General features: G+C 38.2%; 1 protein-coding gene across 1 annotated transcript in view; it reads right to left on the minus strand.

Annotated features, from left to right (window-relative positions):
* Positions 1-2117: 2117 nt before the first annotated feature.
* KIF14 (kinesin family member 14) overlaps positions 2118-15123 on the minus strand; it is a 56494-nt gene continuing 43488 nt past the window's right edge. Inside the window, exons 25-30 of the mRNA XM_043567613.1 lie at positions 14830-15014; positions 11839-11997; positions 11136-11258; positions 7082-7156; positions 4619-4757; positions 2118-4248 (exon numbers count right to left, since the gene is read on the minus strand). Of these exons, the coding sequence (XP_043423548.1) occupies positions 3869-4248; positions 4619-4757; positions 7082-7156; positions 11136-11258; positions 11839-11997; positions 14830-15014 (1061 nt within the window). The 3' untranslated portion in view covers positions 2118-3868. The remainder of the gene's footprint in view (positions 4249-4618; positions 4758-7081; positions 7157-11135; positions 11259-11838; positions 11998-14829; positions 15015-15123) is intronic.

Below are 15123 nucleotides of genomic sequence, written 5' to 3' on the forward strand. Positions count from 1 at the left end.
GAAAGGGAAACCGTGAATTCACAGCCCAGCATCCAAAATGGAGGGCTTAAAAGACAGAGAAAAGTCAAAAGAAGTGATATCTATTTTCAAAATGTCAGAGATTCCCCGTCTTTTTAGTGGACAGCTCAATCTGTTCATCTTGAAAATGAGGCAGGGCAGATGCTCAATGGTGTAGACAAATTCAGACATTTACACCAAAAATTAGCCGGAGAAACAAAAGCATGACTCGTTCCCAGAAAAGACTCAATTTCCTCTTATATTCTTAAAAATCTATAAGCATCTGATTTCAGGGGGATTCAGTGATAAGAAATGTGAATAGCCAGGTGCTTAACCAAAATGGTGTCCTCCTGAATTCTTTCTTGCATCAATCAGTGGTGCTCTGGTGGTTCTCATGTACTTCGACATTAGTGCGTTGACGTCTTCTGCACTGATGAGAAGGCATAATGTTGTGAACAACTGGGGATCCAACAAACTGGGTCTTTCACAAGTCCCAGATTTGAGGCAATCTAAGCTTTTTTTCACATTTCTATGACTTTGCACTAGAAGTATGGCTGGCTTTAAATAAATAATTATTGGAATAAGTGGAATGAACCTGGTTATCAGATGATATTAAACTAAATGCCCATACTCCTCTTCTAAAAAGCCCATAAACCAATAATGGCTAAAGGAAGAAAGATGAGAAAATCCAGTCTTGATTATATCCTACAATGACTGTAACTTGCACACTCCAGAGTGCAAGCTTCCCTGCTGAATCACCCACAAGAAGCTGAACACATCAACCTTCTCTTTTTTTTTTAATTTTTTTAAACATTTATTTATTTTTGAGACAGCTGAGACAGAGCATGGATGGGGGAGGGTCAGAGAGAGGGAGACACAGAATCTGAAACAGGCTCCAGGCTCTGCACTGTCAGCACAGAGCCCGATGCGGGGCTCAAACTCACGGACCGCGAGATCATGACCTGAGCCGAAGTCGGCCGCTTAACCGACTGAGCCACCCAGGTGCCCCCAGATCAACCTTCTCTTAACTGAACCACACTGACACCTTTCCCCCTCCTCTGTGATAAATGAATTCTTACTTTCCATATTCGATAAAGCCACAAAATCATTATCGGCACATAGTTAGGCACTGCAAATTTAAAACTGCTAATTCCCAGGGCACCGGGGTGGCTGTCATTTGGGAGCCCAACTTCGGCTTGGGTCACGATCTCATGGTTTGTGAATTCGAGCCCCGCATCGGCCTCACTGCTGTCAGTGCAGAGCCTGCTTCGGATCTGTCCCCCTCTTTCTGCCCTTCCCCTCCTTCTCAAAAATAAACATTAAAAAAATTAAAAGGCTAATTAGTTAACTAAACAATATTTCGCTAAACATTTCAGAAGGACCTCATGAAGGGCACACCTATGTCCTACTCTACCTTCCTGAAGGCTGGCGAGATCTTGTTTAGTCCTTTCATTATCACAGAACCTAATGGCAGATCTGTTTTCCAGTATGCCATGTTTAAAGCATTGGAGGTACAACTCAGTACATGGGCAGAATATTGCAAGTGGCATAGGCTTGCACCACACGTGATCCCGTAGGCATCGTGACAAGGGCTTAGTTGCTAGTAATGGAAGGAGGGACAGACACTAACATTTACTAACAATCCACTACATGCCAGGACTTACTCCTACATTTTTCTCATTTAATGCTCAGGGAGGCTATGAGGAGGGGCAATACTTTTCTTGCTGCAAATGAGGAAATGGGTAAGAAGATAGCAAGCAACTTGTCTAAGGTCATACGGTTACTAAATAGCCTTGTTGGGATTCATACTCTAAATGAATGAAAAATGTGTCAAACTCCAAAGCTCATGCTCTTTCCACTACAGCACATGGGGATAAATCTATTCCAGACAACCAACTGCAAAGAGGCAGAGCAATGTCAAAAAAAAAAAAAAAAATCCAAGTAGTTGTCCTAATATTATTTAGTATTTCCTAATTGTTTGATTTGAGATACCAGTATAAATATTATCACAGTTACAAATAAAACTATTAGGTAACTAGTATAACTATTATCAAGGCAGAGCTATTATAGCAATTTTGAGTCAGAAATAAAGTAAATGAAGAAAACCAATAGACTAAAAATACCTTAGGCCAAGAGATAATTCTGAAGCCAACAAGATTTATTAAAGGCATTCTCTTTATAACACTCTTATAAGTGCACATGATTCTATAGCAAATATATGTTTCATCATTCATTCAAATACTGCATAACAATTTACTTGAAAGTATAAATACATATATATACATATGCAAAATTTTACAACACTAACAGATTTCTGACCAATGAACTTATGAGTTTAGAAAGCAGAGGGTAAAGATAAAGTACCAAACATTAAGATGAAAACTACTGTACTGATACTTTAGAAAATTCTTCGAAGAAGTACAACCTTCAAGAAAAGTTCTTTAATGTACATCTAAGCGATAAACTTTACAAAACTTACTCGCAAAAGTGCTACTTGGCAGAGCATTGACTATTAAAAGTATGTTTAGAACTTCAGAAAGAATGCAAGCTCAAATGCCAAAAATAGAAGGAAAAAAAAAAAAAGAAAATGAAAGCAAAATTTGCTACTCTGCACCATTTGAAAGCACCTGGCAACATAGCACATGGTTTATTAACATTGTTCTGGCTACGATAACCGGTATTTATTTACAGTCTCTCCCTGACAAAGAAATGATCAAATTTACTTATGGTATTAACATCTGATTTTCACTAGTTGTGTCAAATGTGCAAGTGGTACCTGCAAGTGAAAAGGGGAAATGCAAGAATCAGGTTATTTACAAGAATTATTCTCAAGGAACTACTCATTATCATCTAAGCAGAACCATTAGGTATCTTTCCAAATTACACATATGTGTGTGGTCAAAAACCTCAAGTCAGTTCCTTAATGAAAGATCCCAAAAGTAGAATATTCTCTTTATTACTTGATTGCAAATCAAAAGTGTTTTAAGCTGTGAGATATAATAAAGATCTTTCATCTTCACCAAATCATGTACAAACTCTTTCATTACGTATTTAACAAAACAAGCATTATCAAGAAAAGGTCCAGCCTCTGATTTCCTAACCCCATTCAGTAAGTGTGATTCTGTCAATATTTAATAGGTTTTTAAATTATATTCATACAGCCCTCATTATGGAACAGAGGTAACATAGTGAATTATTATGCCAGCAAGTCATATTAATATATAATCATACTATATTTAGGTAACTACTTATAATTTGGAAAGAAAAGGAAACTATGCCTTGAACACACTATTTAAAATGGCAACCAGTTAACCTTTCAAGAAAAGAGTTTTAGATTTAACAATGTAAGTTAAGTTGCTCTAGTTAAACACATTGGCAACTTGACCACAAACCTCATTGTAGCTACTTGCAGAGGAGAGAAGACACAGGCACAAAGGTAGCTGATTGTTCACATGTTTCCACTCATGAGAAAATAACTTATAATAACTATAGTAACCATTTACAAACAAGCTAAAGAACCAACCAGAAATAGTACATCAATAGTAAAAACACTTAAAATTCAAGGCAATGAGAACTTGGAGAAGAGACCATTCACTTGTTTTCAAACTCCTAATTTCATTCTATTGCCACCATGTTCCAATACAGAAAATGTCTATTCAAAATTGTCTCAGAAACTTCTGAATGCACATTCTGAAATCAGGATTCCATGCTGCTGATGCTGTCCCTGCCCAGTGGAAGACCACCAACACACATGCACTTCTTTGAAACATGTATGCTGGTTTCCTGCTTTTTATATTCTATGTGAGGAAAATTGCCTGCCCAGTGTTCTCTCTCTTGGATGGATGGGCGTAAAGTGCCTACGTAGCAGAATTCATACCCACTGAATCCTACTGGGTGTGTTTTCCTCTGACGCCACTGCTGGGTATGAGCCATGGAGTTCATAGACACGCTTTGGTACACCTTTATTCCTCACGGAGTCAGTCCTGCTTGATTTAGATTGTTGTCCTTCTTCTCCGGTATTCTGATGACAAGTTTCCCAGGGTTTCAACAAATTAGGACTTTCTTCAGATTCAAAACACAAGAGGAGTGACTTGACTAGAGACTCTAGCCCCCTGTGGCTGCCCTGAGGCATTCTCTTCTCACAGCTGTCAAGAGAAGCAGAGTGAAGGCTGAAGTCATCATGAAAATCCTTGGTCAAGTTGCACAGACTTTCCACACAATTCTTGAGAAGATTTTTGTCACTGTGGCATCCTATGCAAGGAAAAGAAAAAGTTAATTAACCTTTTCATTTTTTATCATGTATTTATTACTGTTATATGACTGTAAATATCTTTTAGGTCAAAGTAACCCCATCAAGACAAATCTAAACTACTTAAGATTACTCAGTTTATCTGCTAACTAAGCACCTGGTTTTTTAGGATCTAATTATTTAGGCAATGTACTTATATATATTAAGTGGGAATGCAACCATTCAAGTTCCTATACTGGTAATTAATGTCAAGGAAGTAGCATTAATTAGACTTGGATTAATGAATTAAACTAGAAATTAAAACAACAGATGTCTGAGAGTCTTTATACTATAAAATTTTGATTAATTACAAATTCCATCTGGAGCATATACCTCTCAGTGCAGAAATAATAATTTGAATCGTTTGCTCTAAGCAATGCTTTAACTTCAAGAATTTTGGAGCAAGATTAACCATCTTCTTCAAATCTTGGTATCCAGAATTTTCTTGTTGTAGTTCGCTTCTGAAACTTTTCTGTAAATAAAATTAATATTTTTAAAACCACACAATAGACTACATGACAGTAAAGCTTAGTCAGTATGATTTTAATCACCGGAATCTTATGTTCAAGAAAGAGTTACTTTCCTCACGAATGCTTAATTCTGTTTCCACAAGCAAGACCAAATACAATATTAATAATTACTGTTTTCAAAAGAAATAAGAATTTTATTTTTTTAATTAAAAAAAGTTGGGTTTTACATTTTTTTTATTTATATATTTTTTTTTTTTTTGAGAGAGAGACAGACAGAGACAGAGCATGAATGGGGGAGGGGCAGAGAGAGAAGGAAACAGAATCCAAAGCAGGCTTCTGGGCTCTGAGCCCTCAGCACAGAGCCTGATGCAGGGTTGAACTCACAAACCAAGAGATCATGGCCTGAGCAGAAGTCAGACACCTAACCAACTGAGCCACCCAGGTATCCTCCACAAAAAAAGTTTTTTTTAAGTAAGCTCTACACCCAATATAGGGCTTGAACTCATGACACTGAGATCAAGTCACATGCCCTACCGAATGGGCCAGCCAGGTACCCCAAGAATTTTAAATTAATTTTAAATCAAAATCCAGTCATCCTATTACATGGGAATGAAATAAAACCTTAGTACCCTTTATTACCCAATATCATAAACGATAAATTTATTTAATTTTTTAGAGTTCAACTTAGTATCTCCTATTTATTTTTATTTAAGTAAAAATTTTTAGGACATAGATATTTCCCTCCTTTTAAACACATTGATTATATACTTAGTTTGTATTTTTCTATTTACTTGTCATATGAAAATAAAATAATTTGTCTAATTCACCTATATTTTAAAATCTTTAAGCATATTATTAAACACATTTTTCTAACCTTTAATGTACTTTGTTTTTCTTTATTTTTTTAATTTTATTTTTAATTTTTTAAAATTTACATCCAAATTAGTTAGCATATAGTGCAACAATGATTTCAGGAGTAGATTCCTTAGTGCCCCTTACCCATTTTAGACCATCCCCCCTCCCACAACCCCTCCAGTAACCCTCAGTTTGTTCTCCATATTTATGAGTCTCTTCTGTTTTGTCCCCCTCCCTGTTTTTATATGATTTTTGTTTCCCTTCCCTTATGTTAATCTGTTTTGTCTCTTAAAGTCCTCATATGAGTGGAGTCATATGATGTTTGTCTTTCTCTGACTGACCACTTTCACTTTGCTTAATACCCTCCAGTTCCATCCACGTAGTTGCAAATGGCAAGATTTCATTCTTTTTGATTGCCGAGGAATACTCCATTGTATATATATACCACATCTTCTTTATCTGTTCATCCATTGATGGACATTTGGGCTCTTTCCATACTTTGGCTATTGTGGATAGTGCTGCTATAAACATGGGGGTGCATGTGTCCCTTTGAAACAGCACGCCTGTATCCTGTGGATAAATACCTAGTAGTGCAATTGCTGGGTCATAGGGTAGTTCTAAATTTTTAGTTTTTTGAGGAACCTCCATACTGTTTTCCAGAGTGGCTGCACCAGCTTGCATTCCCATAAACAAAATTTTTTAAAGTTTATTTATTTTGAGAGAGAGAGAGAGAGAGAGAGAGAGAGGGAGAGAAGGAGTGGGGGGAGGGACAGAGAGGGAGGGAGAATGAGAATCCCAAGCAAGCTCTGTGCTATCAGCCTGGAGCCTGACAGGGGCTCACTAGGTCTCAGGAACCATGAGATCATGACCTGAGCCAAAATCAAGAATTGGATGCTTAACCTGCTGAGCCACCCAGGCGCCCCTATTAAACACAATTTTTCAGCCAATGACTATCTCAGCAAAAGCTGACAGTTACTAAACTAAGAAATAGATAAAATACATCAATATTAATCAATTTCTATACAATATCTTACGTATTACTAAAACAAATAAGTTATGACATCCAAGAGGAAGTAGCTAGGGAGCTACTGTACGTGCTTCAACTAAACATGCACAAAGGAATTATCTGGCTAAGGATAAAAACAGAAATAGGGGCACCTGGGTGGCTCAGTTGGTTGAGCATCTGACTTCAGCTCAGGTCATGATCTCATGGTCTGTGAGCTTGAGCCCCACGTCAGGCTCTGTGCTGACAGCTCAGAGCCTGGAACCTGCTTCAGATTCTACGTCTCCCTCTCTCTCTGCCCCTCCCCCGCTCACACTCTGTCTGTCTCTCTCTCTCAAAAATAAATAAACATTAAAAAAAATTTTTTTAAAACATAAATAAACATATCATATCTACACTTAAACCAAATGAAATGATAAAATACACCAAGGAAAAGTAAACACAAAAACAATTTAAAGCTTCTCTTACTGTTTTCCACTCAGCAAAGATGTTTTCAAGAGATCCAATCAATCCCATGGCATTAGCTTTCATCTGTTTGGTAACCTATAGAGAATGTTAACATATTTTATTATACAAATAATTATTTAGAAGTTCAGAAATCCTAGAATTCTATGGGACAAGAATTTGTCCCATAGGGAAGAATTTTCGTCTATGAAGACAAAAGACTCAAGTTCTTTTATTGGGACTATAATTAAACAACTGGGGTACCTAAATCATGTGAGCAAAATTTCTTTCAAAATAAATTCCATATTGATTCTATATTAAATATAGATACCCTCTGATGTTTGTTATAATAATAGCATTTTGCCTTATATTTAAATATTTATAGGAAGGAAATTTCCAAGACTTCCCTTGGAAGAGTATGAGATAACTAATATAAAGCAAATATTATGCTCTAAGAACTACAAATACATTTCCCCAGTTTTATTAAAATATATTTGACAACTAACATTGGATTAGTTTAAGGTATATAACATGATCCAGTATACTGCAAAATGACCACCACAGTGAGTTTAGTTAACATTCATTACCTCATATAGTTACAATCCTTTTTCTTGTGATGAGAACTTTTAAGATCTATTCTCTTAGCAACATTCAAATACACAATAGAGTAGTACTGTTAACTATAGTCACTGTGCTGCATTTTACATCCCCAGGACTTACCTTATAACTGGAAGTTGGTACTTTTGGACCACCTGCACCCATTTCGCCCATCCCCACCCTCTGACTGGTAACCGCTAGTCTGTTCTCCGTTTCTATGATTTAAGCTTTATTTTTAGATTCCACATATAAATGAGATCCTATAATACTTGTCTTCCTGTGTCCAAGTTATTTCACTTACATGTTTTATTAGTTGCTTCTCCGTTACAGCCCTATGCTGCATATGCAATTGTCCTGCTTTTACAAAGAAGAAAACAGATCCCGCGCTCCTACGACTCAGAGCCAGAGCCCAAACCCCAGGGTAAATTCTAAGCCTTTGCTTTTGTGCTGCTCAATGCTGCCCCCTAAGGTGTCTTCTCACTTAATTTCTGCCAGGGGATTCTATTTTAAGAATTTAATTGGCTTTACCCACACAGCTCTTCCCTAGGTCTTAGATTTCCTGTATCCGGTTAAAAAAAAAAATCTTTTTTCCCCTTGACTCCAGCTTTACAATTATAACTCCTATGCCTTATGTTTGAGCCTATTTTCTATTTCTTCAGATTCTTTGCTTTCCTTCCATAGGTTCTTGAGTTTTAACTTCTAAGAATACGATAAGCTAAAACCCCACCATGACTAAATAAATAGCTGTGGCATACCACAGAGAGAAAATGAGAGGAAGGGAGGTAGAGGTCTGCATGAAATGCAGATAATATGAATTTTATGCAAGATGGGCCTGACTCATTTGCTGTTTATTTCCTCAAAACAATAGCAAAGCTAACATCCACACCCTGCTTTGCTACTTGCTACGCACATTCACATGCATTACTTCATGTCTGCTTTTCATTAACTTATTCTATAACCTCTTGCACTTACTGCCAGCAGACATTCAATCTGCAAACAGTGATAGTGTTTTAGTGATAAATGTGCTGCTGAGCAAAACCAAGCTGAAGATGTCAGCAGTGGCCAGTAGGAGTCCACTTTCTTCAAAGTTGCATTATAGAACTGAAATCAGCCTCGTGTCTCCTACAATATGATTAGACCCAGATATCTTGATCTAGTGACAAAATGAGCTCCTTTTGAATGAGTTTTTATTTTAAAAACAAAATAAAAGCACAAAGTGAGAGGCAAACATCCACAGAGAACAAGACCAAGCGAGCTGAGGAACCTGACTTGCCTGGCACATAATCCTCAGAACAATTTTACAAAGTACCTATGAACATCTTCACATTTTAAATGAACAAGTGGGGCTCAGGCAAGCAGCTCAAAGCTACACAGGAAGTGGGAGAGCAACTTAATGTTCAGGGTCTTTCTCCAGTTCTGAGATGGTTCGGACAGTGATTAATCTATAAAGCCCTTTAGTCTGAGGAAAGGAATGGAGATCCCCTCTGGCTTATATGGAAAGTTTCCCCCCAGAAAGATAAGTTAGACATACATTAATGAAAAAAAAAAAAAACAAATTAACTTACTCTATGCCTTCCTGGAAACAACTAGCCAGAGGGGTGGAAGCTAACAGACTTCCACCGGATTTACTTCCCTAGGTAAATCAATATGTATGTGAATGATATCCCTCCTAAGGGGGATGATCTCCGGAACCAAAACATCCCCAGGGAGCTCCATCCCAGCTGACTGACTCCAGAAAAAGAAAGGGAATGGGCAGAGACGGTTTTAACAAGAAGTTGTTACAATGTGACTGCTGAACAGACAGGTCTCTGAAACTCACTGTGGTAAGATTTGAATTTACCTTCTGAATCCCCAATTCATTACTAGTAACTCTCAGTGAAGAAAATTAGCGCCTGAACAATGGCTTACAAAACTTATTTAGTTAGCGTTCTGAGCTTCGGAGTCAGGTGGGTAGAATATAAAACCCTGGCTCGAGACTGGACAAGGTTCTCCAGCTCAGTGAAACGCATAGGAAGACGAGTAATTCCTACCTTGCAAGTGGGGAGGTTCACCACTATTACACATAAAGCACCAGTCCTGTAATTGTCACTGAGAGATGATTTAATAAGTGACTTAATAAATTTAATAAATAATGTCACAACCTAGGACATAGGTATTATTACATAGGACACGTGAGGAAACAGAGTCAGAGCACTGACTTGATGAATGATTGCTGGAGAATAACAGAGACAGGTTTTAACCACAGTGCCACCTCTAAGACAGCATTGCTTTTATGCTTTCATGTTAGTTAGCTGGAGGAGGTGGGGAGGAAGCATATTTTAGGAAGTCACTCAAATCTCTGTTGGTTCTGTGTCTTAATATGAAATAACAGAGGTGAACGCCTCTGTCAAAATATTTAGTTTAAAATATTGGATCAATAAATGGTAGTTTCTATTCTTTTTTTTTTTTTAATGTTTATCTTTATTTTTGAGACAGAGACAGAGCATGAGCAGGGGAGAGGCAGAGAGAGAGGGAGACACCAAATCGGAAGCAGGCTCCAGGCTCTGAGCTGTCAGCATGGAGCCCGACATGGGGCTCCAACTCGTCAACTGCGAGATCATAACCTGAGCCGAAGTCGGACGCTCAACCGACTGAGCCACTCAGGTGCCCGGGTAGTTTCTATTCTTAAGTGGACAAGTAGAGACCTAACCAAAGAGCAAGAAGAAAAAGACAAGCAGAAAGTGAACACTAGGTGTCAGCGCCACACTCCATTCTGCTCTGGAGTGTATCCACAGGCTGAATTTTCATGGATAATAACTGACAAAATTATACAACAGAGGCTGCAGTAACTCAAGGGTAACTTGGGAAAATATCACCATGACATAATGATAGCATCAGCCTTTTCAATAAAATAATTATTCAACACAAATTAAAATACATAAATCTATAAGAATCCAATTTATTGAACTAATTTTTAAAAATTTTTTTGGGGGCGCCTGGGTGGCGCAGTCGGTTAAGCGTCCGACTTCAGCCAGGTCACGATCTCGCGGTCCGTGAGTTCGAGCCCCGCGTCGGGCTCTGGGCTGATGGCTCAGAGCCTGGAGCCTGTTTCCGATTCTGTGTCTCCCTCTCTCTCTGCCCCTCCCCCGTTCATGCTCTGTCTCTCTCTGTCCCAAAAATAAATAAACATTGAAAAAAAAAAAATTTTAAAAAAAAAATTTTTTTTGGTGTTTATTCATTTTTTGAGGGACAGAGAGACAGAGTGCAAGTGGGGGAAGGGGCAGAGAGAGAGGGAGACAAAGAATCGGAAGCAGGCTCCAGGCTCTGAGCTGTCAGCACAGAGCCTGACGCGGGGCTTGAACTCACAAACCGTGAGATCATGACCTGAGCTGAAGTCAAACACTTAACCAACTGAGCCACCCAGATGCCCCAGAACTAATTTTTTTAAATCACCTTTACAGACCATCTGGTACTATGTAGAATGTTCTTTCATTCCTCTTACCTCATTTTGGGTACACTGCCTTAAGAGTCCATGCTGAAGTTCTTTTGCTTTTTCTAGTCCAGAATCTAATAGAATCTTCACTCCTAAGCCTACACCATCACAAAGAGCATCCATGAAATCCTCCTAGAAAAAGTTTTTAAGCATTAACTGGAAAACTCAGGTTTTACCTTTTTTAAAAAATTATCACACAACTAATTTTATTTTCTGCTTATTGTAGGATTATAATAAGTTCCAAGTTTATTAAATTCAACTAAAGCTGGAATAAGATCTAACAGTCTATAAGAAAGGTAGCAAACCTGTAATTTAGCATTCCACATATAACGTGCTATAAAGAATGTCTGTCATGTTAGGCAGGTCAATACATTCCTAGAACGCAGTAACATTCTATTACTATGTTTTCAATGGCATGAATACTTAAAGCAAGCAAGTACAAATTTTCTAGAATTATAGAGCTCTCCATATGTACATTGGCTAAGTAGGTGGCTATCAGGAAAGCAAAGATCCAAAAAGTAAAATGAGGGTTTCAGAATTATCCAGTACATTTAGCTAACTTAGATTGAAACCGTTTTAACTTATATTGCTAAACCATTAAAAGTATGAGCTATTTTCAAATAAAAACAACTTATCATGTTTAGTGATACTATTATCAGGAGTCTACCATTCCCTCAGATGAAGTCTTTCAAAACTAATATTACCAAATTACCTGAACACTGGTAGCCTTATTGCTACTGTTTTCCAGAAAATGTAGCTCGCTCCCTTTAAGAACTGCTAACTGTCCCACATACTTCACCGCTTGTTGTACAATTTGGATAATTTTGTTTTGAGCTTCTTTTACCATTGATGAGATATCTGAACAGCATCCCTATAAAATAAAAATGGACCAGTACATAAGATACATGAGATTACACAGGGTGGTAAAGACAAGACAAGAAAAGCAATTTGAAGAAAACAAATTCTGCACTCATCGATATGGTGACTATGCTTCATAAAAATCTCACTCAGAGCCAGAAAACATGCAACCCTATAGCTCCTAACGAGGATAAAATGACTAGGATATAGTCTCTACCCTCAAAGACCTTACACACTAATAGGAGACATAAGACAAGCATGCAGTTAACTAATATAAGAAAGAAGTGATAAGTGAAAGTCCCCCACCCCCCAAGAAGGAACAAAACCATGGCGCTTTTGCCTTTGAACTTTTCCTGTCCCGGGAGCCATCTGACAGATGGTGGGCAAAGATATTTTCTTTTAGCAGGGGAGAAGGAAGAATAAAGGGAAGGAAAAGGGGGAGAAGACCACCCTCCAAACAAAAGGCTTCTCCTGCACCAGAGTGCACATGCCCAACGAGGAAGTGTTCCCCGAGCTTTTCTTTCTGTTACCTGCCAACTACAGTGATTCTCTTCAAAATACTTCTCTTGGCCTGCTTTCTGGGACATGCTTATAATACTGCTAAAAGGTAAGACTTCTCACACCATACTTACTTAGCTAGTAAGTGTAATCACTGAATTCAGTTGTGCCAACATAACGCAAGTGTCTCCTGAGCTCCGTCTAACTTCCCCTCCAGGTCACCTGTTCTCTCCATCCTCAATTCCTATAAAACATTTCCCATAGAGCTGTAGATCGCAACCCCTAAGTTCAGAGTGGTCTTTCCAGAGAATGAAAAGAAGGAAAGAAACTACACACCAGTTGCTCTAATAGGTACCTTCTTATCACATCCATCCATCTGATCCTCATGGCAATCTTGCCAGACAGGCCTTATTTTTATTTTCCCCGTGACAAAATGGGAGACTCAAAAAGTGAAGCAGCTTGCCCAAGGACACAGAACTAATTCAGCATGGGTTCAAACACTGGTTTTCCAAATGCTAATAGTGGTTTTTTTGTTTTGTTTTGTTTTTTTCTGTTCTTGAACTGCCTCTCAAACCTAAGAGCCAACTAAGTATATCTCAAACTCTCTTTTCCACCACAGACCACCCCTCTGCTACCTTCCTTTTCCAGGCTCAAGCATAAGTCAGATCCTCAGGTTTTGGCTCCCCAGCTTTGCTCTCTGGCCAGCGTTCCCTTTCATCTTCATGGCCCTGTGCTCAGAGCATCTTCTTCACCTAATACTTCACCCACACCTGTTTGCAGTCCACCTGTCTGTCTTAGGGTCATTCTGTTTCCTCACCACTTATATCCCAAGTGATCCTTCATCCAGTGTGAATTTTTCATTACCTCAATAACAAGTATCCAAACAAGCAGCTATCATATGATGAGTCCTTGTGAAAAAAGACCCACTGTCCCTCTAACTACCCAAAGCTTACTCTGCCCAATGAGGTATGCAGGCCTGTAAATATGATATATTAAAGGGCATAACAGGTGAAGTACAGGCCTAACAGAAAAACAAATAAGAGAAATGTCTAACCAAGTCATGGGGAGACCCAGAAAGACCTCCTAGGGAAGAATAATGGATAATTAAAAATAAATATTCGATTTCAATTTGACTAGATTACTCAACCAAATAAACATTTCCAAATCCTATCAATAAATAAATAGCCCACTCAGGAAGTATTTGATACAACTAACCTTCTACTACAATAGTAGAATGTAGAAAGTCTCTTGGTGGGCGCTATAACATAAGATTTGTTCAAATATTCTAGAACATTTTGTCAAGAAGCCAAGTTACCCATTTTAAAAAGTGAAACCTATCCCCTTTGGTATTTTCATACCTACTTCCCTCAGACAGTCAAGGAATTCTTAAGGAAGAGTTCACTGATATGGCAGATGACTAGGTATTAACCAGTATCAAATTCTCTACTTCTTCCATGGTAATAGAACTCTTGATTTTTCACTAGGTACACAGCTGTCCAGAATAAAAAATAACTTCCGAATAATACTTGTGGCTAGATGCGGTCATGTAATGAAGTCCTGGCCAAAGATTTATAAAGAGAAATGTCATATGGAAATTTCTAGAACCTACCCTTAAAAGAAGGCCCATTTGGCCTTTCCCTTCTTTGTCACTTCTTTCATCCTGCTGCACTGAATTCAGACAGAGCTCCACCACTAGGGTGGACCATGAAATAAAGGGCATGCATCAGGCTTGGCAGAGGGTACATTAGAAGGAGCTTAGCTCTTAAGGTGTGGAACAGAGCCATGCCTCCTTCCAGATTTTATGTGACAGCCAAGAAGCTTTTATCTTACTTCTTCACAGCCATGCCTAATCTCACTTGATATAAGGTAAACAGAAAAAAAAATTACTTTTCTTGACCATATACCAGTGGGCTTGTGACTCGACTCATTCAGCACAAGTTGATAGCCAATATATAACCAAAGCAAGACTCCGCCTTTCTTCCCAGTAGCCATTATTGAGGACTAGCATAGTATAATATGCTACTGGTTATAAAACAGGAAAGACTACATATCCTGTGCCTCCATTTCTTCATTTACAAAATGGTGATTAAGAAAAGTACCTACTTCTAAAGCTGTTAAGAGAATTGAATGAGTTAATATTTGTCAATCACTGAGAATTCTCAGTGCCTGGCACAGAGGCAATAAGTAATAAACAATCATAGAAAACCACACTTTCAGAATTGCAAAACAGAAATCACTTCTGAAAATCCTACAGATCTAATTTTAGGGAAGATGCAGACAGTAGAAGGTCAATAAATACTTGCTGAATAAATGACTTCTTCAAATGACAATCAGCAAATCAACTTACCTGCAAAAATAACTGTAAGTAGCCTCCTAGTTTTTTGACCTCTTGTCTCAGTTCATCTTCAAGTCTTGCTGTGCTGGTACAAGGTAGAATATCATCCAGCCAGTGTTTGATTAGAACCACAAGCTGCTCAAAAGCACATGTGACCTGGATAGTAAGTGACTGGGTTGCTCGATCGGAAGAGAACACTTCGAAAGGAGAAGGAAAATTATTGGAAGAAATAATCTCCAAATAAAAGATTATTCTAGTCTAGGGGCACAGGTGGCTCAGTCAATTGAGCATCCGACTTCGGACGCT

Source organism: Prionailurus bengalensis, chromosome E4 (genome assembly GCF_016509475.1).
Source record: "Prionailurus bengalensis isolate Pbe53 chromosome E4, Fcat_Pben_1.1_paternal_pri, whole genome shotgun sequence".
NCBI lineage: Eukaryota > Metazoa > Chordata > Mammalia > Carnivora > Felidae > Prionailurus > Prionailurus bengalensis.